Source organism: Talpa occidentalis, unplaced genomic scaffold, assembly GCF_014898055.3.
Source record: "Talpa occidentalis isolate TD23 unplaced genomic scaffold, MPIMG_talOcc4v2.1 talOcc4.3, whole genome shotgun sequence".
Lineage (NCBI taxonomy): Eukaryota > Metazoa > Chordata > Mammalia > Eulipotyphla > Talpidae > Talpa > Talpa occidentalis.
Genome location: NW_023603184.1, coordinates 114,819,798 through 114,846,321, shown reverse-complemented (window position 1 = coordinate 114,846,321; position 26,524 = coordinate 114,819,798). Strand labels below are relative to the sequence as shown.

Below are 26,524 nucleotides of genomic sequence, written 5' to 3'. Positions count from 1 at the left end.
GTTTCATATCTCTGTGTGGAAGCTTCCTATGCTCTGAGCATGAACCTCAGTGAAGTTGGGTGGTCACACTCCTGTTCATCTCAGGAGACTGGAGAAAACTAAATACTTTATCACAATTTCACGTTCTTAAAATAAGTGATATTTTGCTAGTGTAATTTAGGAATGCAGTATTCTATACAAAAGAAGAAAAGTTTTTCAATCTATATTCAAATTTCAGATAAGGATTAGCAAACATGAGCTGAGAAACATTGTGAAAGGGTAGCATTGTTTTAGAACTAATATTTATAGTGTTGTGTATGGATGAGTTAAATTGATGAAAGAGATGAAAATATTTTGTGGAGAAAATATGGTAGAAATTGCTTTAGAATAGATAGGAAGACTTTGAGAATATACTTATTATATTATTTGTTATGGACAATGTTTTGCAAAACCAGCTAAGTTACAACAAACTTAGAACATCCTAGATAGTTTATTTAAACATGGAGACTTCTGTGCATTCTTTCCCTCAATATGCCTATGTTCTGTTAATTGACAGGGTCTTCCAGGTCCCCTGGGTCCTCCTGGTCCTGCAGGTCCTACTGGAGAAAAGGTAATTTTATAAGATATAACTTTGTGGACTCAAAATTTTTTTCTGGAAGTTGGCTGCTTCTCATGTTTTCTTTTTCATAAAGTATGGTAACTATGCTAGATATCTCAGAATCTCCCCCATTATCTGCCTCCCACATAGTGCCAGCATCCATCTAGTGTTATGTTTTGCTATTGTTTTAGGCAATAATCATATAAAATCTGTTATCTAGGGTGAACCTGGTCCTCGAGGTTTAGTTGGCCCTCCTGGCTCCCGTGGCAATCCTGTAAGTGACAACATTTTGATGTTCTTTAGTATGAGATTGAACAGCGAAATAATCCATATTTTCTTGATATTATAAAACCATGTCTAATTGGTTTATGCCATTTATAACTTCCTAGATTTCTACTTTTGCTTTTTTTTCATTAAACTTAAAAAATTATAAGTGAATTATTTCTATAAAATCTACTAGTTCTTGGTAAGCAGCTGTCCACTAAATAGTTTCTTTGAGACTTCTGACTTTAGAAATTTTTCTGTTACCATTATCCTATATTATTCAAAAATTTTTTTCAAGAAATAAGTTGAATTTCTCTTATATACATTTCAAAACACTACAGATTTATATAATTGTATTTTTAAATACTTTTCTTCTTGAGAATAATGTGTAATATCTACAATAATCTTTGCCTTTTCTTAGGGCTCTCGTGGTGAAAATGGCCCAACTGGGGCTGTTGGTTTTGCTGGACCCCAGGTATAATTTTAAAATATCCTTAATTTACTAATGTACATTTCTTATAGAAATTAATTTAATTGATTGTCATTGTCATATGTTTTGAAAGTATATTTAAGATTCTGGAAAGTTTATAGTTTTCTGGGCAATATTCTGATTTTCAATACATTTTTCATGGACTGACACAAAAATGAGTTTGCATTGTTTCAAATGTATGCTTATTTGTTACAATACAAATATAGTGGGATAATTTGTTTTCAGATTGTCTTCAAAGTTTTCATGAGGGGGATTTATTTTTTTCTTCTATTATGTTTTAATACTGATTATAAAACACCATTTTACAATATGAGAAAATGATGTTAGTAATAATTTCTATAAAATAACTTGTCTATAATTATCATAATCAATTTTTTATTTATCTAATTGATATAGGGTCCTGATGGGCAACCTGGAGTGAAAGGTGAACCTGGAGAGCCAGGACAGAAGGGAGATGCTGGCTCTCCTGGACCACAAGGTCTAGCTGGATCTCCAGGCCCTCATGTAAGTGAAAGAATAAAAAAAAAAGTCACAACTTGAACCCAGTGCCCAGTGATTAGCCTCTTTTATTTTACTACAGTGATGTTTTGTTTTTCTTTTATTGCAGGGTCCTAATGGTGTTCCTGGATTAAAAGGTGGTCGAGGAACTCAGGGTCCACCTGTAAGTTTATTTGAAGCTCTGGGAATTATGCACATCTAGTCGCATATGTCCAGTGCTTCATGGGCAATTTAGTCTTTTTTTTTAAAGATTTATTTATTTATACATAGAAGAACTTGGGTGTGGGTCAGAGATGGGAGGGTGAAAGGATTCACCAGAGACAGAGTGGGGAGCAGAACACGCAGATCTACTGAAATACATGGCTCAGGGGAGCAATGGGCGAGACAGGAGAGGTTTGCTATGCCATGTGGGTAGCTCCCTGACTGGGGATTGAACTCAGTCCACAAAAGTGATAGCACTGAGGCTTAACCCCTAGGCCACCAGGGAGGCCCCTAAAGTTAATCTTAATCCAAAGCTGTTACCATAAATTTTCTTCTATTAACTGTACATTAATTGAAAGGGCACCTAATTTAGATGGAAACCCAGCTGTTTTCATATGTAACATAAATAATTGATTACCTATGAAGAGGTTAATGAATAATGGGGAGAAACTTTATGTAATACAGTTATTTAACACATTAATATGAGTATAGATTTAGCCTTGAACATACTTATGTATGTTCAAGATAAATTGGAAGTGGACAAATAGTGTCTTTCCTACTAATTAATCCACATCTATTTTCAAAAGCATGGGATAAAAGTAAAAATATGTTAGTTACAAAATATATCAGATATAAAACAAAATGTGAAAGAGAATCTTAAAGATCTAAATACCTCTGTAAAAAATATATTTCAGGAAGATCTAACTATTATTATTTTAAAATTTCTTATGTAATATTTTTAGGGTGCTACAGGATTTCCAGGTTCTGCTGGCAGAGTTGGCCCTCCAGGCCCTACTGTAAGTCAGATCATTAATTCACCTTTTTGGCAGCAGCATAATTATACACAAACGTAAAAATATACACAAAGACACATATGTGTGCATATAGCATATATACACATATATATTTATTATTTATTCTTTAATTTAATCTCTTAATGATTTGTTTTCCTATGTTAACAACTTATAATAATTTGATTGCTATGTTGTCAAAGAAAATTCATCTTTAATAATTCTGTTTCTTGGAGGAACTTATTTATAATTTTTTAGTGCCAGTTTTTGACTATTATTCCATCTAGCTAGTGAATACTTGCATTTCTATATGCTAATAGTCATCTCTTCAGTTAGGAGGTATATCTCTGAAACTTCTTAAATAAGATATTATCTTTATAAATAAACAGCTGAGACAGAATCAAATGTTATATAGTCAGTGTTGGAGTAAGTTTCAGTATTTTTAGCAAATTCAAGTTATTTTCATCACACTTTAATACTGGCTCAAGGATAATTGTCTACAAGTAATTTAAATGTTATCCTGTGGAATAAGCCTATATCTATGTTTTACTTAGATTTGTTAAATCTATTGCATGACTGTTTATCTACCAGAACAATGAACCTGTGAGACTTGGGCATTTGCCTCAGAGGCAGAGACCAGTATCATATCAGTCTTCTGTTTTGACTTCCACTTTGCTCTCCTGGGTTTCCTTCTGTTGTACTAGGGAGCTCCAGGACCTGCAGGCCCCTTAGGGGAACCTGGGAAGGAAGGACCTCCAGGTCTTCGAGGAGATCCTGGCTCTCACGGGAGAGTAGGTGATCGGGGCCCGGCTGGTCCCCCCGGTGGCCCAGGAGACAAAGGGGATCCAGGAGAAGATGGACAGCCTGTAAGTTTGGCATTTTTATTCTAGACCACATCTAGTGAGGTATTTCCAAACATGGCTGCACCATATTCACTGCTACAAAGAAACTGTTTCTATGTTTATTTACTTTCATAAAATGTCCTTTAAGGACATTATGCCCTATAGATTTTCAATTTCCAATTTTCTGCTCTAGAAAAAAGTATATGTATAGATATAAAAACATAATAGTAATGGATATGGTGTTAAAAAACTAAGAAAATCTGTACTGTATTGTATAAATTTTTGGAAAGTACATTATGTTATTTCATACCCATGTCTCCTAGAATTAATGTGTTTGTATAGATCACTATTTCTTTTCTCTGTTATAAATTTTTCTTTGTCTTTTTATAAGGAGGAACAATATTTATCAGAGTAATTACCCCTTTTATCTAGACAATATTCACATTAATCTTCAAATCCTTTCAAATTATGAGCCATTTTCACTTGTAAAAATGTTAGAGGATCCATGTGGAATACCAATTATGGCTACTTATATATAGCGTGGTTTTATGAAACAAGATTTTTTTCTCATACTGAGAGAGACCTGCGAAACTGTTATCTATGGTAAAGTCCTTGCATATATTTTTGTCCTGGAGAATTTCTACTTATACTTTATCCTCAAAATTAGGGTCCAGATGGTCCCCCTGGTCCAGCTGGAACTACTGGACAAAGAGGAATTGTTGGCATGCCGGGGCAGCGTGGGGAGCGAGGCATGCCAGGCCTGCCAGGTCCAGCAGTAAGTAACTAACACGGGTCAATATTTCATCTTATTATATCAGTAAAATTTGTGAGGAGAGAATTCATCGTGTTTTTTAATAGATTTAGTCCTTTCTAGACATAAATTCTGATATCTTAAGGATGTTTTGATATTAAATATCAAGTTCTTAACTCTCTTACAAGTCTGAAAGGCTAATTAACCCTGGCACTAAAGAAGTAGACAAAGGAAGTAATGTTTTTGGGGTGACTAATTTTTTTTTAAAGATTAAAATATCCATAGGACTAGAGAAAGGAAAGTATTTTTTGTGAGTTGGTAGCCACTTTTTAAATAAAGATGCCTAGCAGTAACATCCATATTTGACAGAGTAAGTTGTCATAAATCATCAAAGGGAAATATCAGGCTAATATAATGTGGAGATTAAAGTTGGTGAAGTATAAAGAACTCTGAAAATAGTCTCCTGTCCCCTGGAAGGTGCTTAATCTTATATTCCCTGAAGTATGGATAAAAGTTTGATTCACTGTTAGCTTTGGTGAGACTAAATTTTACTGCTAAAAATTAGAAGAAAACAAATGATGTTTTATATCAAATGTAGAAAGAAAGATATACTGGGACCTTGAAACAGGAGGGACAAGTAGGTAGAGAGCTGAAGCCAGCAAATCAGGGTTAAAAGATATCTTTCTATTATCAGAACAAGACAAGAACCAATAGTGAGATGAAAGTGCCAAATATGGAAATAAAGGGAGCAAGCAAAGCAGAAGTGTGCAAGGATGAACACATCTAAATAGTGTTACAGACTCCAAAAGAACAGACAGAATTGATGTGGTACACTAGATTAGAACCAAAAGTGCACACCTAAACTGGTGGGAAGGGATACTTTTTGGTCACTTTGATATGTAGGATGAATGTAATAACTGGGTATGCCTTTAAGAGGGTATCGTAACCTGGGTGTTGGATGCTAATGGGCAATTATTACCAGAAAGTGGTGGTGGGGGCTGCTGAGATGCTATTTGAATAAACACAGTCTTTTAAAAAACTGCATTCTTAAATTTCTTGAGAAGTGTCTGACCTTTATACTTTTTTTCAGGGTACACCAGGAAAAGTAGGACCAACTGGTGCTACGGGAGATAAAGGACCACCTGGACCTGTGGGACCCCCAGGCTCCAATGGTCCTGTAGGGGAACCTGGACCGGAAGTGAGTACTGCATTGAAAATAATTCTGCTTTTACTATCTGGGTATCATGGGGACAATTTTAGAAATGAGTTTAGAAGTTGAATATACATTTGACCTGAAGAAAGTTTCTTAATAATATTATTTGATGCTCTATTTATTTAGAGAGTTAGCTAAATAATAGCATAAAGAAAGGTAACAAGATTGGTGTTTTTGCACTGACTTTCCTCTAGTCTGGAGCTAAGGATTTTAGTTGATTTAGATTGTTACTAAATTGTTTTGAAGGTGAAAGGACACATCCATTCATCCTTTGCCTTGTTATTATTTCATTCTATAATGGCATATTTGTCAAAATTGCCAAGTTTTATGGTGATAGGAATAATGGTGATAGGAATAATACTACAGTTTATGAAAAGGACAGTGTTCATTTTACTTAAACATCATTATGAAATAACACTATGAATGTCATCGTATTAGACTGAGGCTCTTTTGAGAGGAAGTCAATTTTTGAAAAGTGATTTGGTAAGTTATAGGTTGGAATCTCCTCTCTTCAGTGCTTTAATGCCTAAATTACCAAATAGTTAATATCATATTTTTTTTGAAAGAAACAACTAATTCCTTGCAGAGCTATTTTTGATCATCTGGTAAAATTGCAGTTCTAAGGAAAAAATCAAAATATAATAAGGAGAGAAAACTGCAGTTTAAAAATCAATTTAATGTCATCTAAACTCAGTTATTTCGTTTCAAAACTTTAAAAGCATGTTATTTGGATAGAGTAAAAAGTAAAAATGAGAAAAACCATTCACTGGTTATAAAAACAAAGTACAAAACACCAAGAATCTAATTATTGTCTATTTCAAAGGATATGAGACTCTTTTCCTTTTTAAAATGAGAAATAGAAATGAAGACTTCTGGTTACATAAGAATATGTTAACTGTTGCTTGTATAAGCAATGCAATTCAAAGTTATGGAAAAGATGGAAGAAGCCTTTCTTCTGAGATTTCCATAATTGCTAATTTACATTTTATACAAGAAAGGTGGAAAACAGGCTGTAATTTTTCTGGCAACGAGAATGATATTTTTCATGACTCAGTTAATTTGTGTTTCAAATGTGATCCTTTATAGGGCCCCGCTGGTAATGATGGTACTCCAGGACGGGATGGTGCTGTTGGAGAACGTGTAAGTACCATTTTTGCATAGCTGAAATCTCTGCATACTAAAGAGTAAAAATCTACTCCTTTTTCTTAAAACTCCAATGCAGCCCTGATTTTTCTGACAGTAGAAATCTCTTTTTTGTAGTATCGTAAGTGTGATACATCTTGAATACATGATGAAATTTAAAATCACAACAGTGAGGGGGTATCTTTTATTAAGAATAGAAAAGAGTTGTTTGCATATGTGGTACCACATGAAGGTTTTGGATGAGTTGGATGAGAAAACATGTGAAGTGGGCTAAATTTCAAACTCATTCCTAAAGGTATGAAATCAGAAATAGAGCTGTATGACAGCTGTTTTTTTTTTTTTTTCTACTCACCCTCTAACATGAATGTCCCATGAGGAAGTGAACCATGTGGCTTTCTAAAAATTGATTTTAAAATTAGACATGTGCTGATAGGAACATATCCTCAGCTTCATGTGAACTTTTACTATCTTTGGCCAGTCACATGGTGGTCTCTTGACTAATTATCAGTCCTTTAAAGGTAAAACAAATACACCCCCTATCCCCCACATCTGTTATGATGCAAGACCCTTCCACTCTCAGATCTCACCATGAAACAGAATGGACTTGGAGCCAGACAGACCTGAGTTGACATTTTGATTCCTTAAGTAATTATCTATGTGATCTTCAAATATGATTAATAACTTCATCAAGACTTTGTATATTAAATAACATATTTAAAATGTCTAGTAGTTGTTCAAAAAAGAGGGAGAAAAATTTTGAGGAATCTTGGGATAAACCCTCCACTGTAAAGTCAAAAAATTTCAAGTTTGTTGGCATCTGGGGGTTTCCTTTGCTCTGTATATATTGTCTGATGAAATAGTCTTTAAAGATTTGCTCACATCCTCTCTGATCCAATTTTGAAAATATGTGAAACATGCACATTTTAAGTGCCATTACATTTTTTTTAATCATTAGCTTAAATAGTTGCAGAGGAGGTAATTCTTGGTAAATTCTAATGTACTTCCATTGTACTTTTTCTAAACCTTGGAGTTGCCAGTTTAACTCATTCAATTTATTATATGTCTGTTCTCTAAACTAATTGCCAAAATTTATCTTGGTTGCCAAACTCATCAGTTAAGACTTTATTTCTTTTAGATAAAAAGACGTGACTCTTTCTCAGGTCAAATATTTATGTTAATACATATTCACATAACAGTCACCTCCCCTCTGATATCCTAAGGTGGCAAGCTTGGAGCCTTGTCATAATTGGGTCACCTGGATAAAATAAGGAGCATCTTTCAAAAATCAAATTTGTTTTATTCTCATGTGAACATTATGAAAAGGTTTTTTAGTTTGGTGCCCAGAGGTATTTGATCCTTGGGGCACTGTGCCATAGTAAGAACAAAGATGGTGTCATATCTGTTTTTCCTTAATAAAATTGAAGGAGGGTGGTGATTAAAGAAAAGGGGACAAATGCTCAAAAATCAGTTTTCTAAAAGAAAAAATATAGAATCAAAAATCTGGAAAGTGGCTTCCTAAAATTTTTTTCTGGCTTCACACTCTGTGAAGCATTTTTTTATACCAAATGAACAAATACCCCAGTTTGAAAACTGAATGTTAAGAAACATGCTAAACTCTGGAGGTGACCGCTCCTATACTCCAGTGATCCTAACTGCGGGAAGATTAAGGCAGGAACAAAGGGAGGGATAAATCTTATTCTTTTCAAATTGTTTTATTAATAAGTAAATATAAATATTTAAATAAACCAATACAATTTTGTAAACTGTACATTCTTTATCATGAATTAGCATGAGCATATAGAATATCATTGCTTTACATTTTAAAATTGAAACCTTTTTATTAAATTTCTGGATTTCCAGTTTTTATTTTAAAAGTAGGTGATTTGGCTATACTGAACCCCATTTCTAATAAGTAAATAATCAGCTGAATCTCTGTGGCAGTGACTCCTTCACCTATGCTGTTTGCCACATAAAGGTGATCCCTTTTATGTTATAATTTATAATCCAAAATTGTTATGTTATAATCCAAAATTGCTAGATGTCCCTTGCAGTAGTTGACTATTTTGTAACCATTCGCCAAACTTCTAATACAAGTAATTATATCAATGAGTTCACCTCAGGCAGGCTATTAAATCTCTTTGGGGTTCAGTATTTTCACTAAACATTGGAAAAGGCGGGCTAGGACATGTGGCCTCCACATCTCTAAGAGTCCTTCTTGTCCTATTTTTTATTCTAAAATTTAAAATACTCTCTTGTTAGAAATGAACTGCCTGCTTTAACTTCTCTTATCAATGAACTCTTATCTGATCATTAAACTAAATTAAAAATAGTCAGTTTTATTAGTGCATTTAATCACAAAAAGAGAATTCACAAGTTTGGGAGAGTGAAAAGAAATATACTTCAATCTTAAAGCCGTTGGAAGGGATTATCTTGCATCAGAATTGATTTGGAAAATTTTTACTAAACAAGCAGCCTCTCTGAACACCTGGGAACTATTGACTTCAATTAGATTACAGCTGGTATCGTCCATTGTCTATTTAAAACCTAACAAAGAAAAGAGAAATGTGGGGACATATTCATTCTTTTCAGTTAAATCTCACACAAACTGATTTAGAAAATGATTTTACTAAGGGTTACCCAAAATTTCATTGCCATAATTATACTATCTTATTTAATTTGGATTTGTTTTCAATCTGTTATTTCATAAAATGAAGTCATTAAAACACATTGATTAACTTTCTTGTTATTATCTGTCACTTCAGATCATGTTCTCAAAAGTGTATTATATATTTACTACCTCAAACCAGAATAAATATCTATGTAACCACTATCTTCTGGGGTCATCAAGAAAACAAAGTAATGTTTTCCAGGAAACAAAATAATGAATAAAAAACCTGACAACTGTGGGGGAAAAAAAGGGAATATCATTGCTGTAGAATATATATTTTAAAAAATCATGCTTATTCATATCAGGGTGATCGTGGAGATCCCGGGCCTGCAGGTCTACCAGGCTCTCAGGGCGCCCCTGGAACTCCTGGCCCTGTTGGTGCTCCGGGAGATGCAGGGCAAAGAGGAGAGCCGGTAAGGAGAGAATCAATTTCACACTGACAGTTATAAATATCAGTATGTTAGTTTATAAGATACACATATGCATGCATACAATTATACATATGATCTTAGTTAAGGACTTCAAACGAAGAATGGTAAACAACCAATTATGAATTAATTTTTTTCTTAGTCTTCAGGGAAAACACTTGATTTTTAACAGGTATTCAAAAATTCCAATGCTTTGACTTTCATCTTCTAAAAATAACATAAGATATATTGTAAGTATGCATTATGGTAAGTTTAGTGAAGCCAATTAATAAAATTCACTATAGCAGTGTTGCCAGACTTGCAGTGAGAATTATAACTAGATATGTTAACCTGACTTTAATCAGTTAGCCATAAGAACAAACACAGGGAGATATATATATACACACACGTATACATCCAATCACAACAAACACATTTTTTTTGTCATCTATTTCTATATAATTTGTGTATATCATTTTTACTTGACAATTTTTGTCAACATTTCTTCTAGGGCTCTCGGGGTCCTATGGGACCACCTGGTCGAGCTGGAAAACGTGGCTTACCTGTAAGTTCTCCATTTATACATAACATGTACTTTCCTGAAGGAAATGAATTTTAAGATTCATAAATTAAAAACAGGAAATTCCTTAAGCTTTGATTAAAAAATTATTTCAAATAATATGCAGGAGTTCGTATTTGTTTTTATAATTCAAGATAACCCTCTGAATTTAACTGTCATTACTTTCAATAATTAATAAATACTTTTAGTCACAATTTTCTCAGAATAGTAGTGTCCATTTTCCAGTTTCTAAAATCACATAAGAAAATGGGTTTGAAAATTCTTTGTAAACTTTAAGGGCGCAATTATAATATTGTTTTATTTTCAGGTAGAATGTCCTGTGCATGTTCTGATCTTTTTGTTACTTGTTGTTATTTTAAGGTTAGTGGTTAGTATATAGATTCATTCGCACCATGAATAAAGTCTCTTATGAACAATATAATAGAACATGTTCCTTTTATGCCCAGTAGAGGAGAAATCCCTATCTATATTCATGAAAAACAATTATAGCTTTAAAATCATGGCCTATTATTGAATCATAATTCTCACCTTTGATTGGAGGTTAACTGGTAAAGATTTCAAAGTTACCTAGTGAGTCAAGTGAGTAGTTTTCTAATCATTTATAGAAGTAATGTGATTCATTTACCATGAATAAATGAATTCTAATTAATAATTTAAATAGGTGCTTTGTAGTTTAGTTTATTTCCAATTATGAAGTTTTGGGGTATTCCTTTAATAAAAGAACCTCTCTAACATTGTGAAAACAGATTGATTTTGCTATTTAAATTTATGCTGTTATTTAAAATATGTAATGTTACTGAGATTTAGTCTAGATTTTATTGTAAAAAGGTTCCCATACTTTTTGGCAATTAGGATGTCCAAAATTAAAAAAAAAAAAAAACAAAGAGACAGTTGATTTTCTGGTATCATCCATCCTTCAAAGTCAGATTGATAGGATTTGAATTCTCTTTCAAGAAAACTCTAAAAACAACAGAAGCTGACTCTATGGTAGATGCCCCTGTGTTACTTGTCAGTTTACTATGACCCCTCAGTGATTTTATTCCCCAGGACTAAACCCCTGAGTGATTTTATTCCCCAGGACTTAAAAAAATGTCCTCCACAAATCAGATCAATCTGATAATTTTCACCTCTGTTTTTGATGCAGTTTCTAGCCCCCAATGTTTCTTAACTATTGCTTTTTCTTTAGTTCTCAGGATCTTGGTTGCTGGATTTGGGTATAGATATTGCACATATGAGAACACTGTTTTGTTTTTTTTTTTTGTGATTTCTTTAAGGAGAATGCCTTAATTACAATATTTCTATCTCTTTAGCTCAAACAACTTTTTTCCAATTCTTAAGAAAAATAGACAAAAACACCTAGTTCTAATTCAACTTAGATAACTAAATGTAACATGCAGTGTTCAAAAATTATAGTAAATACAATTGTAAAAAATAAAGTTGTAGTAAATTGTAGACTCAGCAGACAATATAAATTCCATGACTATATTTTAGGGACCCCAAGGACCTCGTGGTGACAAAGGTGATCATGGAGACAGAGGTGACCGAGGTCAGAAGGGTCACAGAGGCTTCACTGGTCTTCAGGGTCTTCCTGGACCTCCTGTAAGTTATTTATTTAAATATTATTTTGCTCTCTCTGTGAAATATGCACGTATATCTGACATGAACTTTGTCTGTAAAAATAGATGGATGTTCTGCATCTTATTTTTATTTCAAGGACTTTCTAGATGAATAATTGTCAGTTGTTCATTCTAATTGCCTCCATATTAGCTAAGTTTTTAGAGAAGATATACAGCAGAAGGATAGACTACAGATGTCTTTAGTATTGATCAACTCACTATAGACATCCTAGTGAATATTAACTTCATTAAAGTAGTTTATGCTACTAAAGTTGACGACCACATATTTAAAGCTGAGAATGACAAAAATCAGCATGTGAATATTTGGGCAACATTTTTTTTTCCACTTAGGGTCCAAATGGTGAACAAGGCAGTGCTGGAATCCCTGGCCCATTTGGTCCAAGAGTAAGTAATGAAATTTAATAAGTTGCAGATGTAAATAATAATGCTTTGAGTGACACGCTGCTGGTGCTTGAGTATTGTTTTCCTGTATTGCAGCTGGAATTGGCCCATGTTCTCTGAAACTGGAAATAAATGTTTGAAACAAGACTTCAGAAATTACTTTTAAGTAGAAATATCCTAAAATATGACCTGTTGCTTTATAGACCCACATTAGAATCTCTTACCTAGGGTGGATATACTCATTTGATAGTTCACTTTCTTTTTTTTTTTTAAAGATTTTATTTATTTATTTGTTTGTTTGTTTGTTTGTTTATACAAGCACTGGGTACAGTCAGAAGCGCAGGAGGGTGAGAGAATTCACCAGAGCCAGAGTGGGGAGCAGAGCAGGCAGAAGGACTGAAGCACACTGCTGAGGGGAGCAGTGGGCGGCAGGAGAGGTCTGCGCACCATGCGGGACCCTCCTCTGGTGGCCGGGGAGCAGCTGGGGATTGAACTGGCACTGCAGAGGCTGCGGGCAGCTTCGCAACCCAGCGCTCAACCACTGCGCCACTGGGGAGGCCCTGATAGTTCACTTTCTCATCCTGTGTTTATTGACTATTATTTTATTTCTTTTTCTCCTCCACCAAACCACCCATTCCCATACTCCATCTACCTCCCTTTTCTAGACCCTCCATCTGCTCCCCTACTACTTCTGGCAGCCATAATCTTTCTGCTGAATTCAAGTTTTATTTCTTCTATTCTTTTGTGTATATATTAAAACCACATCCTTTGAAATTATATAATAGGATCTACTATGAAGTGATTTTTAAATCTATGAAGATAGATTTTTAAACTGTATATGTTTTTCTGTTAAGTAATTATAATACATTCTTAGATGTTGTTTGTGAAAGTCGAATTCAAAGCAAAATTTTAAGTGAAACCAAAATTTGAAGCTTTTAGAAATAATTAGTATTAATACTACCTTTAATAGGTCATTAATATCATAAAAGTATTGACCTACATAATTGTTTACGGAAATCATTATAAATAATTATTTCTGTCTAAACACGTATATAAAATTGAGAACAGTAGTATTAAAATTACTAGTATGTGCTAGAGTTCTTGGGTATGAGCACATATATTTAACTTACATCAGTCACTCCAAATTCTGTCATTTTCATATTCTTAGTTAATTCAGTTTCTTTTCTTTTTTTGAGAAATAGAAAAGGTCATTTATTTAGAGTTTCAGCCGCATATCCCAGAAATTTTAATTTTAATTTTATTGAGGCAACACTGGTTTATAAATACATGTTGTGATAGTTTATAATACATCAGACTTGATGAAATAACTCTTCCTAATAAAAGTGGATGACTAGTCTATTAAAGTTTTTACTGATAATGATCTTTTGTCATGCATGGGTTGATGGTGAATTCATGTCTGATGAAATAGTAAATGCTTGAAAATGCCAGACTCCATTTATTGTTCATTAGCAAAATGAATCAAGAAATCATTGTGATAGCTCTATAATGAAACTTTTAAAATTAGAGACACTCATTGTAAATGTTTTCTATATAAAAATTGTCTAAAAGTTTCTGTTTCATGCAGGGTCCTCCAGGGCCAGTTGGTCCTTCTGGGAAAGAAGGAAACCCTGGGCCACTTGGGCCTGTCGGGCCTCCTGGTGTACGGGGCAGTATTGGAGAAGCAGGACCTGAGGTAAAATCCCAGGGGTTTGCATGCCACTAATGCTGTTGATTCCCATTGCTTGGATTCTATCCCAGGAAATTCTGTGTAGCCTGATAGACAGGAGATTTAAAGGAACCTAAAAACTAGACTTAAAAGTCATATCAGAGCTTGTCTGTCTAGGTAACTGTTTCAAATACATTAATACAGGTTATTCAGAACATATAAAATCTAAACTCAGAATTTATATATTCACTTCAGGTGATACCAGAGAAAATAAGCAAGTAATGATTGTCTTTATAATTAAACTGATAAAAAGATGCTTTGCTTTAAATGGAACTGTACTACATGAGAAAAATGAATGTAGTCATTCATGAAAATGCTCCAAAGTGAAGTTTATGAGTTTTTGACATTGAAAATGTCATTCAGAAAGGATTTCAATTAAAAATTTTCATTAAAAGTGTCAATACTTTTGATGAGGATTATGTAAAACTGTAAATTGCGCTAGTTTTAAACTTTTGCTTCTCAGGTCTTTGGAACACATTCTCAAATATGTAGATGCACATATACAGGTGTGTGTGTGTATGTGTGTGTGTCTGTGTGTGTGTTTCTGTGTCTGTGTATCTCTGTGTCTGTGAGTCTGATGTTTCTTCCTCTTTTGACATATTTTACATATCCATCTTTATTGCAGCTCTTCCCTTTGCTGTCAATATCATTAAATCAAGTATTTGTTATTTATAATATGGATCAAATAGCCTCATTTCCTATGGCAAGAGGAATATTTCTCATTAATTTCTGTGAATGGAAAACAGCTACAGAATTGGAATATCTTTGACTTATGTGGCTCTTAATTGACTTTATTTTGTGGTTCATTGATTCTTCATAGAAAACAAAATCTGTTCTCCTGAGATTAGCATAAATTATTGCATAGACTCATGACCTTAAAGAAAAAATCAGGTAAAACAATCTTGAGGATGAGGAAATAGTTGGTACTGGAGGCTGAAGTAGAACCAGTATTAGAACTCTGGCCTTCCTACTGCTAGGACTGTGCTGCCCCATGAGATGTGGACTACCAGTCTGTTAAGATTGTTAGCTAATTCTTTCAAGTTGCTGAGTTTGTCTTTGGGAAAACGCAGGAGGAAATTAGTTGAGAGGATCTATTTCCTGGCCTCTGCCACTTTTGTGTTTATCTCCCTATCACTCTGATAGTTTTTGTATAACACTAATTAGGAGAGCTCTTCAAAACTTTATTCAGTTTTGATTTTTAGCGAGAATTTTGATCTACACACTAATTTAATGCACATAGAAAAAATCTTTGTGCTTAACTCTAATTTGGAAATAAAGGGAAATTCTCTTGTTGGTATTTTCTTGATATTGATGTGTAGTGTTATAGAACTGGTACCCACATGTCCCTCTGTATCTCCTCATTCAGTTCTGTCCACAAATCCTTCAAAAACACTTTAGTTATAACTTTGCCCAAAATAATTTGGAAAGGAATACATATCTACATGTTCTTCTTAGCATAAAATATATTGCATTTTCCCATTAAACTTCAGAGCAAATATTTTGTGTTTTGATCTTTATTTATCTCAGAGGTTGACTTGCAAATATATTGCCTAAAAAAAAACAGTGCTATATCATTTCTCATCCTTGAAATGTTAGGGGTTGGGAAGTTAAAATCATCTAGTTAAAAAAGGGCATGAGTCAAAATTTTCTCGGTACCATCAAGTCAGTAGGTTGCATTGTAGCTCTCTAAATACTAAGTACCTCCAGAGCTTTTGAGTGAAGTCATAAAACAAATCCCTCCAAAATGTAATTGTATTTCCATTTTTTTTAAAAAAAATAGGGTCCTCCTGGTGAGCCTGGTCCACCTGGCCCGCCAGGGCCCCCTGGTCACCTTACAGCTGCTCTTGGGGATATCATGGGGCACTATGATGACAGCATGGCAGATCCACTTCCAGAATTTACTGAAGATCAGGCGGCTCCAGATGACAAAAACAAAACTGACCCAGGGGTCCATGCTACCCTGAAGTCACTCAGTAGTCAGATTGAAACCATGCGCAGCCCTGATGGCTCTAGAAAACATCCAGCCCGGACCTGTGATGACTTAAAGCTTTGCCATTCTGCAAAACAGAGTGGTGAGTGGACAGCAGCCCATTTTTCTGATTGTTGTTTTCAAGTGCATTACAAAAAATGTTATTGATTTTCCACCTAGTGATAGACACACAAGATAAAATGGTAAGCATATCACCGAGTTTGTGGTTTAGTGGTGGGGACATACAATAGAATGAAAAATTATGGGGTAAGAGAGAACATATTCTATTAGGAGTCAATGTCATAGTGTTATGAAGTTCCAGGTGTCTTAAAATATTGATAATTTTTGTGAAATATAATGTAGAGAATATTTAAATACTTTATTAAGCAAGATGTAACATATTTATCTACCTCCATGACTTCTCAGGGATTTAATATGCAAACATATATCATTGGATCATCAAGAGTAAAGTGTATATTATATCCCAAATTTATTTGACTGTGAATTCCTTTCATGTAGCTTAGTGTTCCACAAATCACACTTTAGAAATTTCTACTGTCAAAATTATGTTATAGTGAAATTTTAAGTTTTGAAATTAGTTTTTCTATCTAAATTACATGCATCATGTCTAAAGTTTTCATTAAGATGTGGAAAAGTGGGAACCTTGGTGATGGCAATGAGCTGTGAAATGCATCAGAGTTTCAGTTCATTGTGACAGGACATTGAGACAGATAGCTAAAATTGTTGCCTTCGAAGAGCAAGGAACTTGATTTCATTTAAAATGCATTTTTAAAACTTATATTATGCATGTATACTAACATTATATATGTGCATATACATACAAGTGTATACATGTAGGTATGTGCAAAAGTATGTATTTTTTTGTGTATGTGACCAGCACTAAACATTGGGTTGGTGCCTTTGTGTAATATGTTTCAATAATCTCTTTTATGATATGATAAAATCAATTTTACATAGGGCCAGTGAGATAATTCACATCATTCTCATTATAGTTCAGTTCATTTCCCTACTTTACTCACAGTTTTGATAATATATTAAATTTAAAAATGTATTTCAATTACATTTTAATTATAATTTGAAAAATGGCATTAGAAATATAGTGGGAACATATACATTTTGGCAAAGCCACTTAATCCCTGTGTATAATCTCTTTTTGGCATAGCTTTCTCATCTCTACAATGGGGATAATTTCCTTCACATAGGTGTTTTTTACCTTCAGTACAAAGTTTGGCAAAATGCCTTAGATCAATGCCTAGCATGTAGAAAGGAACCAATTACTTAATAGTTACTCTTTCCTTAGCTTTGGAGTATTTCCTTAACTCTTTCCCTTAAAAGAGTTCTTAATGAGTTCATAGTTTCAAACCCTCTAATGATTATTTGGAGATTCACAATCATAATTGAAGTAGTATTTATTTAGCAAATATTTCTATTTTGGAAAATAGGTGAATACTGGATTGATCCTAACCAAGGATCTGTTGAAGATGCAATCAAAGTTTACTGCAATATGGAAACAGGAGAAACATGTATATCAGCAAACCCTTCCAGTATACCTTGTAAAACTTGGTGGACCAGCAAGTCTCCTCAGCAGAAGCCTGTTTGGTATGGTCTTGATATGAATAGAGGATCTCAGGTAATTTAATATGCTTACTTTAAATTATATTCTTTGCTTACCTTTACTTTATATGCATTTTTGCATTTATTAAGGACTACAATATTATTTTTTGGATCCAGTTTATCTTCCCATGCTTATTGTGAAGTGATATATTCTCCTTATTTAAAATTGCAATATTATTGCAAAAACAAGCTTTACAAAGAATTAACATAATTTTTGAATGCCAATAATCTCATTTATGGAATATAGAAAAGTAATTATTTTTAATTATAGTCCCTTTAATGTATATGGCCTGGACAGGGATTCTATTTAATGTTTAGAGATGTGGTTAACTCTTAGCTGGCTCTTACTGACTTTGGGATCATAAGAAGTCATAACCTTCTGGAACTTCAGTTGTGTCACCTATCTCACCACTATGTTAATATAGAGTGTTTAATGTAATATTTAGTACATATGATTTACAATGAACCACATGGAAAACTTGTAAATCATTTGTCCTACCAGCATATAATAGTTGTGTCTAAAAAGGCCTCATACCAATAGCTAACTCCTAATTCTTCTTACAATTAGTAATAAAAATGAGTTATTTTGATACACAATTGAATATCTGAGCCAATACTCAAGTATATGACTCTAAAATGTAATATTAAGAATTTTCAAACAAATGAAAAAACAGATTTAAAATATGTGAACTTTCTCTGGTGAATTTTTATCATTTTTGGCTTTATCACCTCTTGTGTGGGGTGGTAAGGAGATTCTTATCAATATCTGTAGAAATTTAAGATGTTTATATATACATATCCATATACACTTATTTTATTACATGAAAGCAGAGGATACAGACTATGTGCACATAGACAACATTATTCAATACTGCATTAAATAAAAACTCTCTGTTTTTTCTAGTTTGTTTATGGAGACCACCAGTCACCAAATGCAGCCATTACTCAAATGACCTTCTTACGCCTTTTATCCAAAGAAGCCTCCCAAAACATTACTTACGTCTGCAAAAACAGTGTAGGCTATATGGATGATCAAGCTAAGAACCTCAGGAAAGCTGTGGTTCTCAAGGGGTCAAATGACTTAGAAATCAAGGCGGAGGGAAATGTTAGATTCAGATATACAGTTCTTCAAGATACATGCTCCGTAAGTTCTTTTAATTTATATTGATCTAGTTGAAGAAAATATTATTTTTGCTAAAAAAAATTGTCATGGAATGAAAGGTTGGGTCAATTTTATGTAATTGTTTAAATACACAAATATATGAGCACATCAGTTCTTTACTGTTGTTCTCTAGGGTAAGGTTGTAAATCATATGTCCTGCCAGTATTTATATTTAACAATTGTGCTTAACAAGGTATTATACCAATAGTTAACTCCTAGTTCTTTTTGAATGTGTGCTGGTTAATAAAAAAAAACCCAAAAACAAACAAAAAAAAAACAGTGAATAAGAGATGCTGATCCAACTCTTCTACAAACTCATCTTGGTTTCCTGAGGCTTCTTATTTAATCCAGTTCCATGCATAAAATTCCTTGATTCGAAAATGTTTGGTCTATATGAGGTACTTTATGATTTTCACTGATTTGTATGTCTCCCTTCTAGACTTTTAGTGGTGCTCTAAAAATCATTAGTTTTGTATTACAATAGCTGTTTTGGAAGTTGCTGTCTAACATCTTTGGAAAAAATTTATATATAACCTGTTGCATCATTTAATTACAGAAACGAAATGGAAATATGGGTAAGACCATCTTTGAATACAGAACACAGAATGTGGCACGCTTGCCCATCATAGATCTCGCCCCTGTGGATGTTGGCAGCGTAGATCAAGAATTTGGCATTGAAATTGGGCCAGTTTGTTTTGTGTAAAGCAAGCTGAGATATCGACAGTGAACACCACCCCAACCATCAGTGACCACCACCATTCACAAGAACTTTGACTGTTTGAAGCTGATCCTGAGACTCTTGAAGTAATGGCTGATCCTGCATCAGCATTGTATATATTGTCTTAAGTGCCTGGCCTCCTTATCCTTCAGAATATTTATTTTACTTACAATCCTCAAGTTTTAATTGATTTAAAATATTTTCAACACAGAAGTTTAGGTTTAAGATGACCAATGACAATGACCACCTTTTAAAAAGTAAACTGAATAAATAAATCTGTTTTTTTTTCACTTTATTTTAATGTAATGACAGTGTTGCTTAGTATTTATGAAAAAATTCTTCCTGGCAGGTAGCTTAAAGAGTGGGGTATGTAAAAACCACAACATATGTTTTATTCTGCTTGGCTGCAGTTTGAAAAATAGAAAATAGTACCCTTTTGTGATCTCTCACTCCCAGGTTATCAATTAAAATTAAATCAAAATTTAATCATGTGATTAAAACCTGCATGCATGTCTTGATCTTGTATAATGATCATAGAGACTCTTTGAAGAGAACCTTGGAAAAAAATACCAATTTCTCACTATCTTAAAAGGAATTTTAAAATAATATAATTAGTTGAATGTCTGGAAAACACAGTGAAATCATTTCAATTTCTGCAATTTTTGTTAAGGGTGGTATGTTTAGATTTCTTTCTCATTCAAATTTAAATGTAACCTTTCCCTCTTGACTCTATCAGTGTAGATAGGATTACATGAATATACTATTGGATATATTTGCACTTTCTTATTAAGAAGATATTGAATGCAAATTAATTTACACATACAATTTTATAAACATATTTCCAGGACTCAAATTTGTGAGTCTTCCATATCTTCAATCTCATCATTCTGAAGGCTATAATGAAGAAAAAGATTTAGAAACTCAGAGTTTTGGAGCTGACTCTAATCAAATGTGATGATTGGAAATGGAATTAGACCATTTGCTTTTCAACTCTCATAGGAAAAATGACCCAACGTTTCTTAGCATGAGCTACCTCATCTCTAGAAGCTGGGATGGACTTAACTATTGTCTATATTTTAGGTACTAAAAGGTGCTATGCTTCTGTTATTATTCCAAGACTGGAGATAGGCAGGGCTAAAATGTATTATTATTTTTCCTCTAATGATGGTGCTAAAATTCCTTCTATAAAATTCTTTAAAAATAAAGATGGTTTCATCAATACCATTTATGAAGACATAACTGTTAGACTTCCCACTTCTGAAAGAAGGAGCTTTGTTCCAATGTCTTTTCACTGTTCATCTGTCATACTGTATCTGGAATGTTATATAAATCTTGCATGTTTCTTAGGCCAGAACATGTAAGTCCCTTTGTATTTCAAGTTTTTTTTTTCCTTTAATTGCATTTGTTGGCTCCACTTTTACTTTTTTCTTTAAGAATAAACAACTGGGACCATCCCAAAGGACAAGTCATGCACACAACTTTTAGTAATGTATCTGCAAAGAATCTAATTAAAAGCACGCTTTTGTCATGTCAATGATTTTGTTTTGTGGAATTCCTTGAACAGTTTACATTCATCTCATTCCAATAGTAAAAAAGTAAGGTGTTGTGGTACCTTTTATTTGCCATTTGTTTAAAAGATAAATCAAATATTTTCTATCATGTATAAACTGGTTTATAAAGGAAAACTGATTTGCAAAATCACTTACAAAGGCAACATGACACTAATTACCACTGTCTATACCCTTAAAAGTCAGGGTAGTATTATTGATAAAAATAAAAAAGTAACTGATTTTTCATGATTGAATAAACTGTGATAATAAAGCATATGTCTCAAAGTGAATCACATGAATTTAACTTTAATGTTTTAAGAATTTTATTTTCAATACTTATTTGACAACATTGTTTCTCCCCAAATTGACAACTATTTGAGTTCTACAGCTTGAATTTGAATATTTATATATCTAAATATACTTGTGAGTTTTGTTTGTATGAGTTTCCTTCAAGTTCAAACTATGTAAATTGCATAATTTTAGATAGAGCAACCAGAACGATGTGGTGATTCTTTTAAGTCAAAAACACTAATAATTGCCACAGATAGAAATACCAGCTCTTATTTGGAACTCAGGAATTTTACAAATTAAAGACTTTCGTGGGGAGGGGAGGGATTGGGGTCAAAATAAGGGGGTTGCAATTGTATGGGGAATATAAAATAAAATTTATTTAAAAAAATATTTAAAGTTCAAATTGAAGACTTTCCCAGGCTATTCCTAAAACCTCAAATTTCTTGCCTAAATTCTAGATACAGGTCTATTAGTGGATTTCTTTATCTTTATGTTCAACAAGCATCTCAAACTTTATATGATCAAAATTGAATTAATTAATCTGCATCTTTGAAGGATGATGATATTCATTTATTATTAATTTAAGAATATAAATGAAAAGTCCCCAAATTAGCAGAAAGAAAGAAAGAAAGAAAGAAAAAGCCACAATGCTGAAATAGTTCAAAACTTGGAAAATTTAAAAAGTTCTGGTCAGGTTTACGTAATTTATTCCAAATTGAAAAAAAAAATCTCTTCTCAAGAGAATGATGTTATACAACAGAATACAGGTACAAAACTGGGGGAAAAAAAATAGATTGTAACTACCTCAGAGTTCCTATACCCTTTGATATAAAGAGCATCTCAATTTTTTTCTTTGAAGTTATGAAGATTTTAGTGGAGACCCAGCATAAATATCTTAAAAGTTAATTTTGGCACTGAAGTGCCAAGGAAAGCAATGATGTAGAAATAACAATGATAAAACTATGGAGAATGAGGCACACTAGGGATGTGATTTTTCATCAAAATGGCTGGCTTATCCAAGAGTAACTTTTGTATCAATCTCCTTTGGTAATTCAAAGTTCTACACAAATATTTAAGTGTTGTCACTCCCAGGGATCAATCTTTTCCTTTATCTTCACACTCAATACTCTCTCATCACTAGCACTTGTCCATGCTCACGGTTTTAACTACACCCTCAATAACTACAAATGCACATGCTTAGCACAAATCTCTCCTTGGAGCTCAAGAAATACATATATATATATATATATATATATATATATACACACACACATAAACACATATATATGTATTACATCACCATTTTAATTTGGAATTCAGAGGTAATTGTAGTTCAAAGGTTCAAAAAAATTTTCATGACAAACTTCAATCTCAAAACCAGTTTATGTGCTGTGTTCTCTATCTCAGTCAACAGCCTCGTGGTCCATGCATTTAGACCAAAACCTGGGAGTTACTCTTGTCAGCTCTCTCTCCCTTACTATGTCAGTGTCTTGCCATTACTAAGTGTTTTCAGTTTTACCTCCTAAATGTTTTAAGGCTATACTCTTTAGTGTATCCCACTGCCATCAGCTAGTCCACATTGCTATTATCTCTCACCTGGGCTCCTGCATAGTCTTGCAAAAGGTTTCCAGGTAACCTCCCACGCCTTCTTCTAACCATTTTTCCCTCTAGAGCCAGAGTGGACAATCTGAAATATAAGCATGAGCTTGTTTGTTCAAAATACATATATGTCACTTCACTCCCCCCTCCAATCTACACAGTACACACACACACACACACACACACACACACATCTTTAACAACTTTTTCAGCGGTATCTTCTAGAAATAAGACAAAAATCTTAAAACTCTGAGGCTCTGCTGTGGCATGACTTCTACCAACTTCTCAAGACTCATCTTTCCATTATCTGACTTGCTCAATACTCCACACATAATGGATTTTTGTCTATTCCCTAAAAGCCAGATTCTCCATTCTGTGAAAGGGCATTTGCATATGTATTCCTTTGTAGTTTATTTGTGCTAATCTTTCAGAGCTATGCTCAATGCCAACTCATAAAATTTCCCCTAAACTAATTTTTCACTATATTCCAGACTAGATAAAATTCCATTATAAATTTTCTTGACACCTTATACTTTTCCCTTATAGCAAAATTATGCTTTATTTAGTTGTTTGAGTATTTTATTAGTGTCAGTCTTCTCTATTAATTACACTGGTTACGAGGTTAAGGAATGTTTATAAGGAGCCAACATACCGCTTGGTATTTGTTCAAAATATATTCATTTAATGAATGATGAAAAATTATATAGTGTGTAACTGGAAAAGTATATTTAGAGAGCATTTCATACTTGATTTATTTACTATTGTGAACTATGATTACTACTATTTTATTGTTATTACTGATTCCATTAGTATTATTGGATAGAAAACATATAGAATAAATGGTTGTATCCACAATGCAAATATCTTCACACTCAATACAAAAAAACAACATTAAGAACTAAATATGACAAAAAATTTGTGAAACCTGGTTAGAAAAAAACTATCTCTTAACTGGGAATATTTTTAAAAAAGATTAAAATGGAAATAAGTGTGCCTTGTTTTCACACAGGAAAGATCAATAGTTTTAAATGCAATTGTTTCTAAATCAGAATATGAGTTAAGTATAATTCCTAGAGGCTTAAAAACATGGAAAATGACAAAACCATTCTAAAACTTACTGGAATAAAAAACTGCATGGAAAGTGATAACCCAATGACGAATCTACAGATGGGTCACTGGTCTTAATAGATGTAAAAAAAACAAAACAAAACAAAAAAAAACACTACAGTACCATAATGGAAGAAGACTATTTTGAAATGAACCCATGTACTTCGTTAGAATTTGTATAGAACTAAATTAATTTTCATTTATTCAGTGAATAGTATTTCAGTAACTTTGTACATATTTATCATTTTAAAGCACGTCCCCTTCCTTAATCCTTATATCAAAACATTCCCCAAATGGACTGAATATTTAATTCCTGAAGATCCTCTAAATATCCTAATATAAAATATTTTGAGTAGTTTAATCTTGAAATGGGAATTAAATATATAAGTAAAATGAAGATGAAATAAAAATGCATTTTAACTTTATATTATAAAACTCTCAAAAAGTGCCCTTAAAAGCATGTTTAGATTAGGAAAACATATTGTAACAAATATGAAAGAAAAGCTTAATGCTTTACTTGCTAAAAGCTCTTAGAAATCAATAGGAAACAAAACAAAAATATGGAAAATTTTATATAGATAATACACAAAGCCCATAATATAAACATCAGTTATCATGTGGAAGACAGTTAATATCATTAGAAATTAAAAATTGCAACTGAACCAATGATATTAAATCCTGTGTATTGGTAATTGAAAAGCATTAAATATCTGACTACATTATGTGCACAAGATGCAGGAAAACACTGGATATAGAAAGTATAGTCAAAATCTTTTCTTAGATTTGTTTATTCAGATTTCCTGTAAATGTAAGGAATCAGTAATGGCCAGAAGTAAGTTTGGTTTTTTTTGTTTTTTTTTTTAATAAAGGCATGCTTTATTTATTTGTTTGCTGGTTGGTTTTTGTTTTGTTTTGTTTATACATGCACTGGGTACAGTCAGAAGCGCGGGAGGGTGAGAGAATTCACCAGAGCCAGAGTGGGGAGCAGAGCAGGCAGAAGGACCGAAGTACACTGCTGAGGGGAGCAGCGGGCCGCAGGAGAGGTCTGGGCGCTATGTGGGACCCTCTTTCCGTGGCGGGGGAGCAGCCGAGGATCGAACCGGCGCTGCAGAGGCTAACCCTGTGCTCAACTGCTGCGCCACCGGGGAGGCCCAAGGGACCATCATTTTTATTTGATGATGTGTAAAGCATCATTTGTAAAAAACACAAACTCAGAATGGAACTTAGAATTCACATAATGAAACCAGCTTCATGATGGTGGCAGATTGACTTGGACTACAATCTAAGAATCTGTTGTGGGTGCATAGTTTTTATTTGGAATGTGAAATGATTACCTAGTTGTTGCTACAGAAAATCACTCCAAGTTTTAAAAATGATTTTTAAACTTAGTGGTAAAACAAACCAACCCATGGACTGCATTGAATAAATACATGGTGATAACTAATACTAATGAAGTGTGCACAGAGGTACCACAAGATCAAGCCATGGAGATTAGGCTGGGATTCGGAGAGGAGAGAAAGCAAGGAAGACTAACTGGAAAAGATTTTTCATAGTGAGCCTTGAGGAATAAAGACAGAAATATATAAAATAATATTTGGTCCTCCCTGGTGGCCTAGGGTGTTAAGTCTCTGTGCTATCACTGCGATAGCTTGAGTTCTGTTCCTGACTAGGGAGCTGACCCACATATGGCCAGCAGACCTCTCCTTTTTCACCCATTGCTCCCCTTAGCAGTGTACTTTAGTAGATCTGCCTGTTCTGCTACCCACTCTATCTCTGGTGAATCATCTCACCAGCTGCACCTCTGACCTATACCCCAGTTCTTAAATGCATAAATAAATAAATAAATAAATAAATAAATAAATCTTTTAAAAATATTTAATTGACATTAATATCTTACTATATGACAGTCTTACAAGTTACATAAACAGACCAAAGATTGTATTTATTTTTAATGAAAATATAATTCACCACAATTTAAAAATGCATACCAAAAGTATATGCATATATGTGAACAAGTATTGTTCTATGCCATCAATGCTAGGAGAAATTGGACTGTACATATATGAAGTTAAAGTGAATAATTTTCCCAGTCGTTGACACTATTATGAGTTAAATCTTATAATGAAAGGCAGCTGGAGATACAGAATGATCACAATAGTTAGCCACTTTTATGAGAAAAATGCAATGTAAATTGAAGACATCTGTAGTCAAAATGTAAGCTCTAAAGATTCAAACAGGATGCTGCAATCCAAGTCCCTCAGAGACATCTGCCATTTTCCTTGCATAATACCGTGTGACCTGGGTTCTTATAGGCAATAGCTCCC

At 33.4% G+C, this 26,524-nt stretch overlaps 1 protein-coding gene across 3 annotated transcripts in view; it reads left to right on the top strand.

Moving 5' to 3' along the window:
- Positions 1-21,187, top strand: part of COL5A2 (collagen type V alpha 2 chain) — a 202,444-nt gene extending 181,257 nt beyond the window's left edge. For all 3 annotated transcript variants that reach the window (XM_054699922.1, XM_054699923.1, XM_037523688.2), the window contains 19 exons: positions 536-589; positions 798-851; positions 1,263-1,316; positions 1,728-1,835; positions 1,939-1,992; positions 2,774-2,827; positions 3,526-3,687; positions 4,331-4,438; positions 5,505-5,612; positions 6,714-6,767; positions 9,744-9,851; positions 10,357-10,410; positions 11,917-12,024; positions 12,393-12,446; positions 14,029-14,136; positions 15,950-16,241; positions 17,602-17,789; positions 18,678-18,917; positions 19,492-21,187. In XM_054699922.1, the coding sequence (XP_054555897.1) occupies positions 536-589; positions 798-851; positions 1,263-1,316; positions 1,728-1,835; positions 1,939-1,992; positions 2,774-2,827; positions 3,526-3,687; positions 4,331-4,438; positions 5,505-5,612; positions 6,714-6,767; positions 9,744-9,851; positions 10,357-10,410; positions 11,917-12,024; positions 12,393-12,446; positions 14,029-14,136; positions 15,950-16,241; positions 17,602-17,789; positions 18,678-18,917; positions 19,492-19,638 (2,109 nt within the window). In that variant the 3' untranslated portion in view covers positions 19,639-21,187. The remainder of the gene's footprint in view (positions 1-535; positions 590-797; positions 852-1,262; positions 1,317-1,727; positions 1,836-1,938; positions 1,993-2,773; positions 2,828-3,525; positions 3,688-4,330; positions 4,439-5,504; positions 5,613-6,713; positions 6,768-9,743; positions 9,852-10,356; positions 10,411-11,916; positions 12,025-12,392; positions 12,447-14,028; positions 14,137-15,949; positions 16,242-17,601; positions 17,790-18,677; positions 18,918-19,491) is intronic.
- The last annotated feature ends 5,337 nt before the right edge of the window (positions 21,188-26,524 follow it).